The 16,574-nt window shown below is 37.3% G+C and overlaps 1 protein-coding gene across 1 annotated transcript in view; it reads right to left on the bottom strand.

Annotated features, from left to right (window-relative positions):
* Nucleotides 1-16,574, bottom strand: part of nr3c2 (nuclear receptor subfamily 3, group C, member 2) — an 83,778-nt gene that overhangs the window by 8,200 nt on the left and 59,004 nt on the right. The window contains exons 4-8 of the mRNA XM_016546542.1: nt 14,021-14,137; nt 12,256-12,573; nt 9,849-9,993; nt 5,582-5,712; nt 553-710 (exon numbers count right to left, since the gene is read on the bottom strand). Of these exons, the coding sequence (XP_016402028.1) occupies nt 553-710; nt 5,582-5,712; nt 9,849-9,993; nt 12,256-12,573; nt 14,021-14,137 (869 nt within the window). The remainder of the gene's footprint in view (nt 1-552; nt 711-5,581; nt 5,713-9,848; nt 9,994-12,255; nt 12,574-14,020; nt 14,138-16,574) is intronic.

Here is a 16,574-nt window from a genome sequence, read left to right as displayed (position 1 = left end):
CACTGTTTCTCAATATTTAATTACAGCTTCAGATGCATAATATTTTCATCTCCTTCAAGCAGGATACACAAAAAGCACGTTCAATTCGGATGGTTGTTGTGGTAATAAACAACACCGTAAACAGCAACTGTTCGCGTGTCAGCGCTTAATGCGCATCTCCTATATGAAAAGCATTTTAGGGGGCCCTTGGCTTTTGGGGGCCCAAGGCGGTCGCCTACCTTTGCCTAATGGGTAAGTCCACCCCTGCCCAAGGGTGTTAACTTAAGATATTAAATATGCTTAATATTTGGCTTGCTTAGATGGGGACACAATTTCTGGCAATATTGTTGACTTGACTACACAGACACTGTTGTAAAAGAACTATAGAGAAGAAGTATTTCTTACATGACGGGGATTAGTTTAGGGAAGTATACTTAGAATATCTAGATGTATATGTGCCTCTTGATTTCCAAGAGACCAATAAACTGAATGAACACTCTGGATAATTAGAGCAGAACTGTATCTGTCTTTGATCTATCAACTGAGGTCAATAACGGGAATGTTTCGACTTACTTCATGCATTGCGTCCAAAAGCTTGGTGAGCTGGAAAAAGCGCTGCCACGTCTGGCCGGAATTGTTAGTGGCTTTCCCAACTGAGCGGCGGAGCTCCTTGATGTAATTCACCCGCATCTCCTCAAACGCCCCTTGATTTTTCAGACCATCTTTGGGCACTGTCAACAAATAAGATGTCACTGTTACAGTAGCTAGTACTAGTAGTCTATCTACGTCTGTCTGTCTATCTATCTATCTGTCTGTATGTCTGTTTATTCATCCTTCCATCTAATCTGTCTGCCTCACAGTCTACCTTCTCAGGTGATTAATGTTCCCTTGTGTGAAGGTATTCAGGATTAACTCAAAGTACTGCAAACTACTTTCACTTTTGGCAGATGAGAGATAAAATCTCATTCAGGTTGAAGGGAGTAATTCTCTCCTATCCTGTAGGACAAGTGCACTCATGGCCTACAGCCAACCCCGTGAAATGACATTCAGCTTCTGGACAGCTGAATAAGAAACAGCTCGTTCTCATGCTCGTTCTATCCATTGCTCATCTATTCTGATGAAATTAGTAATTTCGATGCATCCCACTGACTGGCTAATTGAATTGTTTTCATTTCTGTTTGTCTCAATGTGATTTTGATGTTAATTTTTGCAAACAAAGCAATGCATTTGCACAGCATTTACACAGTGGTGCACCTTCAGGCTGTAGTGATAATTATGTACAACTTTTAATAAAAATAAATAAAAAAGAACCAATATCATTTAATAATGCTGAGTGTAGCCTTCAGACACAAACAAGTTTCAACAAACTCCAATTCTTAGCATAGAACTTACTAAAGTGATTAGACATTTTGTTAACATTACCAAATTACAACAACAAGTCCTTCAGGACCTCTCAACTCTGTGTGTTGAATGAAAAGCAGTTCTTCATTGGCAGGTGTGTGTTAAACCCGCGGTCACTTGCCCCTGTTTTCTTCTCTCCCACTGACCCACATTCAACCTCATTAGCCACAGGCTGCCATTTAGAGCCCCAGTGAATAAAAAGTGGGGTGATTATGCCACGCTAATCGTGTCTTGTCATAAAAAATAGATTCTTCTGCCTGTAGAACCTGTCATGGTGTTAACATATCTGACAGGAAGACTCGGTTAAAGAGCTATTTAGTAAAATTAAGCTCAATCAACAGCAATCATGGTATAATGTTGATTACCACAAAAAATTTTTGATTTTGACTCATATTCAAATATTCAAAAGAAAGAAATTAAGGTTATGGTGAGGTACTTACAATGTAAATAAATGGGGCAGTTTTGGAGGATTTAATTGCAGAAATGTGAAGCCTGTAATTTTATAAAAGGCCTTACATTAATTAGTTTGTTATTATTTTTATGACTTTTAATTATTTTGTATTATTTGAGCTCTTAAGTTGTTCTCATAATTTTTCCCTCAGAGCAAAAATCAGGGTCATAATGATGCACTTAAAATGGAATTTAATGAAGCAATTTTTGGAAATTTTAAAAATAGAAATGTAAAACTTTTTATAAAAGTACTCTTTATATTAATTCTTCTGTATTGGATATATGTTTACAAAGAAAGATTAGGAACATTTTTTCCATGCATAATCTGTCTACTCCGCTAGTTAATCCAAACAATATAAAAATTTATACTAATCAATACAAAAACAGACGTCACATAGGGATAAATGCGTAGCATTTTAATAAAATTGTTAATGTTACGGCAGCAGGGAATATGATGTAGTAATGTTCACTATGAAGCTTACACTGCGAAGTACCTGAGAGAAAACAGATGTGACCATCTGATTTTCACCAGTAAGAAAAACGTTTTTTAAAGCTTGTTGTTTTGTACGATCTTATGCTTTGGAATGTAGTGAAGTAAAAGTAAAAGTTACTCAAAATAAAACTGTACTTAAGTACAGTAACGAAGTAAAACTACTCCGTTACTGACCACCACTGATAAATTCTGTCAACATGCATATTGTTTAATACTATACTATTGAAACTACTACTACCATTGAGTGTTTTAATGTTTCTGGTTTGGAGGTTTTTTTTTTTTTAAGTTCCTTTAAGCCCCACTTAAAACTGTAATTTAGTCATTTAAAAGCTTAAACATTTTGGCTGTCCTATCGCTTTAAAATTAATGCCACTTAATTTGATATTTTGTTATATAATGCAAAGACATTTCATAACAAAAGTAGGTATCCAAATACTTTTATGAAAATAAATATAAGACTTACTCATCAAAAGATATCTGTCCACCATAATTAACACTAATAACAAAATACTGTCACACTGACACCTTGATTTGTACACACATTTCTTTTTACACAATAGCAGTGTCTGTGGGAATATTTCTTTCCTAGTGTCTGAGTTTACAACAAGCAAAAAAAAAGAAAAGAAAAACCTTTTAATAAATTGATTTTTTTAAAAGTAAAAAAAAACGAGAGGGGATTTAGTTTAGTGACTCACCCTTTAGCAGGTCAACACTACCATCGCAAATAAGGTCATGTGAGAGCCTGCAGGGCTTCTGAGACCTTGGCCAAGGTCAAAGATAAATAACAGCCTCTCTCTCTCTAATTCTGTCAACATGCATATTGTTTAATACTATACTATTGAAACTACTACTACCATTGAGTGTTTTAATGTTTCTGGTTTGGAGGTTTTTTTTTTTTTTTACATTCAAATAAATGTTTGTGGTAATCAACATGTATGCCACAAGTGCTGTTGACTGAGCTTAACATCTACTGAACCTGGAATATTCCTTTAAGGGAACACTTCACTATTTTTGAAAATAGGCTCATTTTCCAACACCCCTAGAGTTAAACAGTTGAGTTTTACCGTTTTCGAATCCATTCAGCCGATCTCCGGGTCTGGTGGTAGCACTTTTAGCTGTAGCTTAGCATAGATCATTGTATCTGATTAGACCGTTAGCATCTCGCTCAAAAACTCTCTCTCTCTCTCTCTCTCGCTCTCGCTCTCTCTCTCTCTCTCTATGCTAAAACTACAGTGGCCCTGGAGCCCCACAGTAGAGGGCATGACACAATAGCAAAGCAGAAAAGGCTGATAACACATCAAAATGACATACATAAGCCCGCATCGCAGATGTAGTCAGCAAAAGACATACATTTTTTATTTATATGTTGATTTTGCATCAGGAAAACTTTTTTTTCTTCTTCTTTTTTAAAGAATCGCTCTATCAAAACCTTCAACTCTTCAAAAAATTTACCATCCTTGACTACTCGGCCTACACTTCCCCTGTTCTTTCCCCTTCCATGAAGCTCTCTTTTTGGAGAGAAAACACCAGCTCTTGGAGCTGTGCCCATCTCCTGACTGGATTTTATTAAGTACAGCAGGGCTCTTTGGAAAGGCTCCAGAGGATCAGCAAGTGGTTGTGGATCCTAAAATCTATCCTGTATGAGAATTCAGAACTCAAACTTTAGTCTCATATGCTGTAAGCCCAGGGGTGCGTTGGCTGTGCCTGTCTGCCTGTACTCAGTGTATGTACTGCTCTTGTATATGGGAGCTAAACTGATCTACAGTAGCATCCAAAATTATATGTTATGTTTTATGTTATGTTATGTTATGTTATGTTATGTTATGTTATGTTATGTTATGCTATGTTATGCTATGCTATGCTATGCTTTGCTATATTAATCTGTAATAGATTGTACCCTAATCTATTACACTCCTTTATTTTTTTCTGATTAAATAATTAGCAATAATATCAGAAATAATGACAATAATAATGATTAATAATATAATAGTATGAGGATTATTATTATGCTAATGAATAATAATTATACTTAAAATGTACATTATTGTCAAATATAGTATTAATATATATATATATGGGACAATTGTATTAATTATAATGAATATGCCAAGATATGATTTAACTGTGTAAGGAAAGAAAAGCATTTTCTTTTCTGTTTGTTGTCTTAATTAATGAATAAAACCAATATCTTCTAAAAAGCAATTACTTAGTGGCACGCCTTAAGGTTGTGGAGGTGATTAAGGAAAACTTTTAATTTCAATGTTTTCATTAAGAAGACATATAGAATATAGAAATATAGCCTCCAGACTCAGATTCAATTGCAATTCTTACCCCCAGTTTCACAGACAAGGCTTAAGCCTAGTCCCAGACTAAAGTGTAAGTCTGAGCTGTTTTAACTGAAAGAACTGATCTTAAAATATATCAGTGCCTTTGTTTTGTCTCAAGATGCTCACCAGTAATGTTTTTTCTAAGGCATGTTAATAAAAATTACTTACATTTCCTAATTGAACAATGGCCTAATCCTGGCTTAGTCTAAGCCCTGTCTGTGAAACCGGGCCTTAGCGTCTTAGCATTAGACTTAGATGTGCACAAAGTTTGAGAACTTACCCAAAATAAATTTTGAGTTAGCTTCTCACCCATGATTTAAACCCTTCAATTAAATTGATTTTATGTTAATTCTCTTAATGAATTAAAAGGACCAGATGGACCAGTAAATAAATAAACTGTAGATCTTGTAGATCTAGAATTATTGCAAAGTACAGCACAAACAGGAAAGTAGGGGTGTGACAAAGGGAAAGGGATCAAGACACTCTAACCTGGTTCCTAGAGAGCCAACAACTTATTTATCCAAAGCATGAGCACATCCCACAACAAACTTAATTGACCTTCATTGACCTCAGCTGTATAAGGCTCTAGGCACAGGAACCTGATTTACCAGTTTATGGCCATAACTCACAAGTTTCTATTATGAGAATGTAGTAACCTTTCAAAAGATGTTAAAATCACTTCTCATTAAGACACTAGGTCAAACCACAGGTGTCATTATTTAAATACTTCAAAGCTCATGGAAATTTCTCTGATCTCACACACCCACATACTCAGCTTGGGTGCTAAAGGCAAACATAGCGAATGAAGACATCCGTTCATTAATGCATTTGCTTATTTTCCTCTGTTGTTGACTGATTCTTTGTCTATAGTGGCTCTGTTTGAAACATATATAGAAGATGTTTTGAGGCACATCTATGCACACAATCTCACCTGTGCTGAGCAGCAACAGGACCTTCATGGCAAGGAACTCCTCATAAGTTAGCTGTAGACGGACAAACTCCTGGCTCACCTGCCGCATGCCCACACACAGGTCATACATGGCTGACTGCTGCATACGTTCCCTAGTGGAGAAATTGAGAGGATCTGTAGTAAACAATGTCATTGTTACTGGTACACTTTTGTTGAATCAAAAATTGCTGTGAAAAAAGAATATTGAAACAATTAAAAGGTATACTTGAGGCACCATTTGTGGATTATTAGATTACCACATTGGCAGAGCTGTTTAGAGAACCTCTACAGTCCAGAATTAACCCTCATCTACTGCCAAATTCAAATAAAAATAGGCTTGGGCATATAAATGAAAAATTAATAAGACTTGCCAAATGGCCAGTAACTTTATTGGGAACTATAACATTATTTATATAACTGTAACATAAGTGATTTAACCGGCTACTAATGAAAACAGAAATAAACACTCGGTCAAAGGTTTGGAATCATTTGAAAGAAGTCTCTGATGCTCACCAAGGCTGCATTTATTTGGTCAAAAATACAGTAAAAACAGGAATTTTGTGAAATATTATTACAATTTAAAAGAACTGTTTTCTGTTTGAATATATTTTTTAAATGCAATTTAGTCCTGTGATGGCAAATACTGTTCTTTTGAACTTCCTATTGATCAAAGTATCCTGAAAAAAATATTTGTTATCAGTATCCACAAAAATATGAAGCAGCACAACTGTTTTTCAATCATTCATATTAGAATGGTTTCTGAAAGATCATGTGACACTGAAGACTGGAGTTATGGCTGCTGAAAATACACCTTTGACATCACAGGAGTAAATTACATTTTAAAATATTATTTTACTAATGTTATAATTATATAATTATTATTATAAATAGAATGTGTAAATGTAATGGATTCTGGCTTTATGTCATGAAATAAAAAAGCCAATGTTCACAAATGATTCAATAGATCACAGAATTAATCATTTACAAGCTCTCTTATTCACCACTTTTGGTTTCATCTTGACATTTTCTTGGCTGGTTATTAATTTACTAATTAGCTTTTCTGATCTGCCAATTTGTTTGGCTCTAGGTGCGTGTCTTTCTGCATACCTGACTAGGTGAATACATGCATGCCTATCTGTCTTCCAAAGCTGTCTGACCTGCTGCCATTCTGTGCTCAGGTTTGTCTGCCAGAACTGGTTATGTCTTTTCCAGTCTGACAGATCTTTATTTAATATCCCAAACTTCAATCTGTTTTCAGATGGAATGAGAAAAGCGTTCAATTCCTCATCTCAGTGCCTGTAAGAATCTCAGCCTTATGGTGGTGTCCTTACAGTAGCTTTTCTAATGATTCTTTTTATACCATTTACATTCTGTCATAAACAATAGATTTGGTTGAGAAAGACAGAAGGAAATTACTTTTGTTGTGGCTCCTCTTTCAGTTGCTGGAGAGGTGCTTCTGTATGCGATGTTAATGAATAGTATGAGCGGTGTGAAAGTTGGAAGTACAGTACATCTACAGCAGTCTGTCAAAGATCACCCACACCCATCCATATACATGTGAACTTATCTTTCTGACTCTCTTTGACATACTTTTAGAGGACACTGAAAAGTGTCAAACTGGAAACCTGGAAACTTTTGTTTTGCTCCTCTTCAAGGCAGACGTACAATGTTTTTAATCAATATGTTTTAAGGGCACTGCTGCACTAGTCCTGCAGTGCTTCTCAGCTGGTATTGCTTCTAGATTTCACGTGGACATTTGGCGACCAAAATATCTTTAATATACAGTGGGTACGGAAAGTATTCAGACCCCCTTAAATTTTTCACTCTTTGTTATATTGCAGCCATTTGCTAAAATCATTTAAGTTAATTTTTTTCCTCATTAATGTACACACAGCACCCCATATTGACAGAAAAACACAGATTTGTTGACATTTTTGCAGATTTATTCAAAAAGAAAAACTGAAATATCACATGGTCTTAAGTATTCAGACCCTTTGCTGTGACACTCATATATTTAACTCAGGTGCTGTCCATTTGTTCTGATCATCCTTGAGATGGTTCTACACCTTCATTTGAGTCCAGCTGTGTTTGATTATACTGATTGGACTTGATTAGGAAAGCCACACACCTGTCTATATAAGACCTTACAGCTCACAGTGCATGTCAGAGCAAATGAGAATCATGAGGTCAAAGGAATTGCCTGAAGAGCTCAGAGACAGAATTGTGGCAAGGCACAGATCTGGCCAAGGTTACAGAAAAATTTCTGCTGCACTTAAGGTTCCTAAGAGCACGGTGGCCTCCATAATCCTTAAATGGAAGACGTTTGGGATGACCAGAACCCTTCCTAGAGCTGGCCGTCCGGCCAAACTGAGCTATCGGGGGAGAAGAGCCTTGGTGAGAGAGGTAAAGAAGAACCCAAAGATCACTGTGGCTGAGCTCCAGAGATGCAGTCGGGGGATGGGAGAAAGTTGTAGAAAGTCAACCATCACTGCAGCCCTCCACCAGTCGGGGCTTTATGGCAGAGTGGCCCGACGGAAGCCTCTCCTCAGTGCAAGACACATGAAAGCCGGCATGGAGTTTGCTAAAAAAACACCTGAAGGACTCCAAGATGGTGAGAAATAAGATTCTCTGGTCTGATGAGACCAAGATAGAACTTTTTGGCCTTAATTCTAAGCGGTATGTGTGGAGAAAACCAGGCACCTGTCCAATACAGTCCCAACAGTGAAGCATGGTGGTGGCAGCATCATGCTGTGGGGGTGTTTTTCAGCTGCAGGGACAGGACGACTGGTTGCAATCGAGGGAAAGATGAATGCGGCCAAGTACAGGGATATCCTGGACGAAAACCTTCTCCAGAGTGCTCAGGACCTCAGACTGGAACTAAGGTTTACCTTCCAACAAGACAATGACCCTAAGCACACAGCTAAAATAACGAAGGAGTGGCTTCACAACAACTCTGTGACTGTTCTTGAATGGGCCAGCCAGAGCCCTGACTTAAACCCAGTTGAGCATCTCTGGAGAGACCTAAAAATGGCTGTCCACCAACGTTTACCGTCCAACCTGACAGAACTGGAGAGGATTTGCAAGGAGGAATGGCAGAGGATCCCCAAATCCATGTGTGAAAAACTTGTTGCATCTTTCCCAAAAAGACTCATGGCTGTATTAGATCAAAAGGGTGCTTCTACTAAATACTGAGCATTTTTCAGTTTTTCTTTTTTAATAAATCTGCAAAGATGTCAACAATTCTGTGTTTTTCTGTCAATATGGGGTGCTGTGTGTACATTAAGGAGGAAAAAAAAATTAACTTAAATGATTTTAGCAAATGGCTGCAATATAACAAAGAGTGAAAAATTTAAGGGGGTCTGAATACTTTCCGTACCCACTGTATATATTATTTTATATATACTGCGTTAATGTCTTGTGTTTATCTCACAAATATTGTGGATGACAACACTCTGCTGCCTGTATGTGTACTGTATCACATAGCTTAAATTACCTGGAGACAAACCTTGAATTGTTGTCGCAGTCTCATATGAAACAGATTGTCAGGAGTTAGAGAGCAAGACTTTGTGACTGTGCTGAAGGACTGCTAATTGTTTAGGAAATCAAGAGACAAAGCTCGTTTGGAAATGTGTGCCAGAAACCTGCACGACAGTTTGCCATCAGGGTGTGTGGATGTCGTGTATAAGGTGCTGAGAATATATTCATATGTAAACAAGCCAGTTAATTCTGTACTTTTTCTCAAGATCTTTCCAAGTCATTTGGCAAATACAATGAAGTGCTCCAGTTCTCCTGCAGGGGTCACTGTGCTCTATTGTTACGCTTCTCCCACTATGCTCAATAAATGGACATTTAGCTTAAAAAGCACACAATCACACTCTTTCCACTCAACACTTCTCGTCGATTGTGCTGATTATGTGCCCCACTTACCTAATGCTCGGCCTTGATCAACGCTATCAAGAAGCATTTATAGGGAAAGTGTATTTCCTAGCGGAGCAATTGAAGGGACAGTTTTGAGGTCACAGTAGTGCGCCTGCTGGGAACATCCCTTTTAAACGTATCGCTTTGTATTATCTTAACTTGAAGCACCAAATTCTTTAGACAGGGTTAACCTAAGGCCAAGGATTGTCTGTATGTTGTAGTTTATGGAAAAAGGAAGGTTTTTTTTTTCATTTACTTAAAATGCTTGGATGGAGTAAATCAACAAATATCTATATGAAGTAAATATGCAGTGTTGTGTGAGTTAGCTTACTCGTTGAAGACGAGGTCAGGGGCGAAGTAGAGCATTTGGGCGTTGGTGTGTTTGTAGGATCTCCAGCTGAGGGAGAAGGAGGAGAGACACATCCAGGAATACTGGATCAGCGTGATTTGGTCCTCAATGGGTAGACTGCGGAAACCTGCAGAAAAAAATAAATAAAGGGCAAGTTAACACAGAGCAAAGAGACATATGGGATACTCGAGGGCATGACTTGCCCTGAAGCAGAGCTAATATTAAGCCAGAGCTGTAGGCTCTAAGAAATAAAATAGGATCTATGTGTGTGTGTGCGCGTATGTGTGCATGCATTTTGGAGCTTGACAGCCCCTTGTCACTATGAAGATGTATTTGTTATATGGAAAGAGCTGCATTATGATTCTTCAAAAAAAAAATCAAATTTTGTGTTCCACTGAATATATATATGTGATAAAGGTGAGTAAATCATGATAGAATCTCCATACCATTATTAAATTGTCAACCTAACAGTTTGAGGTTGATTCCTAGAATGGCACAAATTTGTTCACAAATGAAAAAGTCTTGCAGTGTAGTCGGCACAATCAGGTTTACATGAATCACTGAAGGTTTCCACTCATTGTCCTGTTGTCAGAGAGAGTTAGCAAAATAGCAGACTGGATTCTTGCCAGAACTCACATTGAGAGCAATAAAGTCACCCACAAGCTATAGTATAAGCCACATGAGGACACACTATAAACTTATTGGTGAAGCAGAGGCTATTTTTGGCTTGTCTGCAAAACACAAATTCAGTATTGACTATAATGTGTCGCAGCGTTAACTTAAAATGTATTTTGTACAATAGCTTTATCACTTCCAGGCAATCTCTGAGTGTCCCTTGTGTTCTCTCTCTCTCTCTCTCTTTTTTTTAATAAAAATAATTTCCCCACATTATCCCTTTAGAAACTTGCCCACATGTTGGTGAAACTAGTGAAATGATTGTAGCTTGCACAAACTTACAGAACTTAAAATAAAAGAATTACAAAACTTAAAGTGTTAAAATACATCCTATTTATCCATCAAATACTCATCTAAATCATATCAGTGTTTTGACTCCTAAAATGGTTTAAAATCGCATGACAAACACAGAACAATGTGGACAAATAAAACAAAATAACTAATAATTGAACAAAATAACTAATAATTGCAAGTCACTTGTAGATTGGCTGAGCATGTGATACATTGACTGCCTGGAAAGTCTTTGAAAGTCGGTGAGCCAGTTTGCCCTGTTGTGTTTTCAGCCTTCTATATTTATATCTGGATATAGCAAGGAGACACCCTGGTATCAAATACTTGCAATACAGCAAATGACCATCTCATAGCAAGGTACCTTGAAAACTTAATTTGGAATGACAAAAACAGATTTTTCCAAAATTATATATAATTATATATAATATATTCTGATCATCAAACCATCCTAAAAAAAGTATCATGATTTCCATGGTTTATTAAGCAGCACAACGGTTTTCAACATTGACAGTATTAAGAAATGTTTCTTGAGAAGCAGATCAGCATATTAGAATGATTTCTGAAGGATCAAGTAATGAGTAATGATGCTAAAAATTCAGCTTTGCCATTACAAAAATAGTCATTTTAAATTGTAATAATATTTTACAATATTACCGTTTTTTCTGGTTTTGATCAAATAAATGCAGCCTTGTTGAGCATAAAATATATATAATGTTAATGTGTCTGTGTCAGTGCTTGTAAAAGCATGAATAATTAGGCGTGAGCTGAAGACACAGGGAAAGAGTGTGCGAAGTGTTAATGCGAATAATGGGAGATGGAAACACATTTACCAAATAAATTCCTCCGTGCGCATCAAAAAAGTCATGTGACTTTGCAGGATGGGACGGCATAACTTGACAAGCCAGTGGACCGATCTCGTTGCACAGCATCTGAAATGTTATGGTCATTCTGAAATGCCTGAACAAAGTCTGTTGTCAAAGTATTTCTGTATAATTGCCTCCCAGAAATGTCTTCCATGATTGAGTTCCCAAACAGCAGGCATCCGCCTCCAAAAACAATGACTGCATTTATTGTGTTTCATCTGCTCGCTCTGAGGCGCAAGTCCTTTATTATATAGGAAGATATTTAGTGCCAGTTTATCAGGAAGTGACGATTTTGTTCTCTTTGCCTCATTGGATGGAAACGGCACTTTATTCGCAAATGTTTTATGCAATATTCCAATTGTGTGCATAAGTTAAATTCGCAACTTTGAATGGAAACATAGCTTCTATGACAGCATATTTACTAAGTACATTTCAGAGACCAACCAATCAGCTCAACTAATACTTTAAACTAAAATCAGTCCAAATCAGGAAAAAAATTCCCTGTCATTTGAATATGCAGAAGATGGAACCTGAAAAACTAATTTGCCTTGGAATCGTACCTGGAAGTACTTTGGCCCACTTGACCACTCGGATCATCTGTTTGCCGGCGAGTTGGTTGAGGCTGGTGAGCAGGTGGTCGGTTGTGTCAGGCTGTGTACTGTCATAGCCAGCGAACACCACTTCAGGCTCTATGAGCTCCAGGACGCTACACACAGACGGTGACAGAAACGGTGCTACCGTGGGGACGTGGGGGACAAGAGCACTGGCCGAGCTCAACTCTTTCTCCGAGGTCAGAAACGGAGGCCTGTCCTTTGAGTTCTGCAGGGAAGAATCCTCGCTAACACCCTTCATCTTCCCCAATTTCTTCGACTTCCGTGCTGAGAAATAACAAACATATATTATTAAAGCTGTTCGCTTGAGCAGCCTGATCCATTTATGAATAATTACAATTTATGTTAAACATTGAAGGTCTTACAATGATTTATAAGAGTGATAAATAATTTGAAATGAACAAGATATTAATGAAAAGACCCCCGGTGTAGTCTGGAAGCAGTGTTCCTACAGTTTTTCATATCTGAAACGAGCTGAAGCTGATAGAAGTAATTATTCAAATAGAGATGGATCTTATAGCAGGGATCACAGTTTAAATCCCTGCTGTATAGATGTGACCTCTTATGTGTTTCAGGAGGATGCTGTTAATTGGCTGTGTGAGTGTTCCAATTTGATATTAACTGCAAGATTCCTGTGCCAGCAGATTTTATATCACATCAGTAAGTGAGACTGAAGGTGGCATATGTGCTTGTCCCAGTAAATGCTTAGATTTGATACTCTCGACAACTTTGTGAAGCAACTGGAGACTTTGTGATCCTTTAAATGCATGTTCATTTATCATTTTTAATCAAATATAACTACTATATCTCTCTTGATGAAAAATGATTAGTATAGTCTATCAGCAGAACCAAAATTGTCCACTTCGCCTTATACATGCATATGATTTTTAACCTAAAGATTTTCACCTAAAAAGATGGAGGTTTTGAACCTTTACAGATTCAGGGAGAATTTCAATTAAAAGTTGTAGAATAATAAGTGTTATTAAACTCAATATTTTATATATCTTTATTCATTTATACCCCCCCCCACACACACACACATTTTTCATTCTACACTGGAATTCAGTATTAATAATAATGTAATATCTAATTTGATATTTGGTAGTATTGTTCTCAAGATGCTTTTAAAAGAGAGAACAGAAGAAAAAAAACATTGATACAGTAAATCATGTTTACTGCACTAAAGCTATATACTGGTTTAAAATAAACTTTATATGCCACATACATTTGTTAAAACTAGTCACTTAAAAATGCAAAATGACGAGTCATCTGTCAAAAGTTACAACTCGTTTAGTATTTATTTATTTCCATTCCAAGGACCTAATGTGTCTAATATTAATGTTTGCCATAATCAACCAGAGTTTTTAACACCTTGGTCATTTTTTACAGCTCACAGAGTACTGATCAAATTGTGTTGCAATTATATTGAAAGCACAGATGTATGTGAAGCATATTTCAATATGTTCTTTTAAGTCACTTACCTTTGATAAATAAAAGAGAGAAAAAAAAGAGATTTCTTTGTAACATTGTAAAGCTTCACCAAAAAGGCAATCCCTCATATTATAACATTCACAAAAACATTTAGTGTTTTTTTTATTTTTATATTCTGGATATGTTTTTTATATTTTAAGATTAGTGATCTCAGGTGTGCCAGTATAATTGTTTCATATCATTTCACAACAGTTTTAGTCCCACAGTAAGTAAATTCAGTTACCCCCAAGATTCATCCCAGCTTGTAGACACGTCCGTACTCTGCAGGCTGGACAGTTTTTCCGCCGTATCTTGTCAATGATACAGTCATTCCTCCCAGCACAAAGGTAGTTGTGCTGACCTGCAAGAAGAGAGAGAGTGTCCAAGATCTCTATAAAATTCTGTCTGTATCTTTTTTTTTGTTACAGAAATTAGGAATTAGTTCTCCCATGGTTCACATGGACAATGGTTTGTTTATAGGACTATTAATGTAACCTATTATTTTAGTATAATTATTTATTAAAAATGACATAATATTAGCTTTTTCTGTGAGGGCTTTTCTAAGACATGTTGATGTGTTTTGGTTAATTAAAAAAAATTAATTAGATTATAATGTAATTAATTCAGTGAAAATTTTTACTTTTTGATTTACTGCCCTAATTTATTATGTAATACAAAAAAAGGCAGCGTGCTCTATTACGTGCATTAGCTAAAATGTGACCTTCACAAGGACACTGTAATGCATTCTGGTCCTCGTGCACAGTCATCCCTTTGTGAGTATGCGACGCAAAGGAGACAGCTGTCTTGCATTTTACGCCAAGTGCCCCTGCACTATTATCATAGAGGACAAATGAGCCATCCCAAATAGTGTTTCTGAGTGTGTCATGGGTTGGCTGATGTCTTGGCGTGGGACACTATGATAAAGAACGTAACAGCCTGAGAATCCCGCATGCGCTGCCTTCCTTGGCCAAGGCCACAGCTTGTGGAACGAGCTCTCGTTTCGGAGCACCATTCCGCTTCACTGACTCGCCACACACCCACGTGCTCCACAGGCCAGAGCACAGCGCCGCAGGGACACATCCAGGCACTGCGGCCGTGTGCATCTCTCTCTTTCTTTCTCTTACCCATATTCCACCCCCTCTTTCACTCGTGCATCATGGGAAGGACTTCTCTGCTAAACTGCATGGCACTGGTGCTACTTACATTACATGAGGGTGCTTTCCTTTAGTGCTTATGGACCGTGTGGCTGCAGACAGGCACAATGAGTGTTTTCGGTGGAGGGGAAAATGTGCAGTGAGTCTGTCTAGAGGCTGCCAAAAAAGCCCAGGATCTGCACACGGAGCAACAGCAGCTGTAGCCTTGCCACTATTTCTGGCTAAATCACATGACCCCTTACATAAGCCCATATTTCTTGCTCTAAAAAACAGTAAACTGCGACACAGGAAACACAACGAAGCCCTCCTCTGCCTCACCACCCAAACACAGACACAAATCAGACCTGAAATCTGTTGGGCTGATTCTTGGGCCCCTTCTGACCACTGTACACGGCTGCCCCACAAATCCTGTTAATCATTGTCCCATGCGAGGAACGTACACATAGACTGTACCGTACTGTGTTTGGGTATCAGCACACATATGTGTGCTTGTAGGTGATTATGTACAAAAGTAGCACAGAGACTGTTTGTGTACATAAGGACAGAAGGGGAACTTCAAGTATCGTAGCATTTCAGCGCACTGTAGTTTGTGGATATATATCTGTGTGGTGTTTATGTACATTGGCTTAAAAAATCTCAGCAAGTGCATATTATGGTCTGTCACAGTTGTAGTATGTTACCTCATTGTTTAGCTATTGTTTTCTAAAAAATGTTGAATTTTTTTGTGCTTCCAATGGGAATGTTTTTGCACGCTTTTAGGGTGTGTTTACACTTGTTATTCGGTTCTCTTGGTTCTTTTAGTCCGGACCAAAAAAAGAAAATGATACATTTGGTTCGCTTGGTGTTAACACTGGCATTTTTAATACTGAACCTAAATATACAAACAAAAGGCATAAGGATATGGTCACAACCTGATTGGACAGATTTTGTGATGTATATTTTGCGAACTTACCCAACATCCAGAACTGCTGTGTGCCGGGATAAATGCATAAAATGTGTAAACAGTGTGTATCCGTGAGCATTTCGTCCTTTTAGGGTCGCCTCTTGTGACATCACATCCTGTTTTTGGCTCGTTATTCAAATGAACCGCACTAACAGCAATCGCACCAGAGTTTGTTTTAATCAAACCCAACCTGCCATATGTGAACATGCCTTTAGTGTTCCTTTTCTGTCCTGAGACAAAATTAAAAGTCAGATAGAGATTAAAGGGATAGTTAAGTCAAAAATCTAATTTTGCCATAATTTCCTCACTCTCATATCATTCCAAACCTAACTTTTTTGATTTTATTTTATTTATGCCGAACACAAAAGGAAATAATGTAATGAATATTTAAAAGTTGAAGTTTACCACAATTATTTTACTGTCAAAATTGCTTTAATATTGGGTTGTTTTTCACCATTCAGAACAATTGGAAAATGTTCCGAGAGTCAGGTTTAAGTCATACAGGTTTGGAACGACATGAGTAAATTTTGTGATTAATCATTCTCATTCTGTCATTTTACAGTTTTACTCCTGAATTTTTTAGCCCTATTTAGCCTGAAATTTTATGGATCCTTTAATCCAACAAATTCTTCTCCTCATACACATTTTACCAAATGCCATTAGTTCACACAACCTCCCTCTTATGCTTCAGTGTGCACTGA

This window comes from Sinocyclocheilus rhinocerous, unplaced genomic scaffold (genome assembly GCF_001515625.1).
Source record: "Sinocyclocheilus rhinocerous isolate Xijiao unplaced genomic scaffold, SAMN03320098_v1.1 scaffold580, whole genome shotgun sequence".
Taxonomy (NCBI): domain Eukaryota; kingdom Metazoa; phylum Chordata; class Actinopteri; order Cypriniformes; family Cyprinidae; genus Sinocyclocheilus; species Sinocyclocheilus rhinocerous.
The sequence above is the reverse complement of the archived record's forward strand: the minus strand, read 5'-3'. Positions and strand labels throughout refer to the sequence as shown.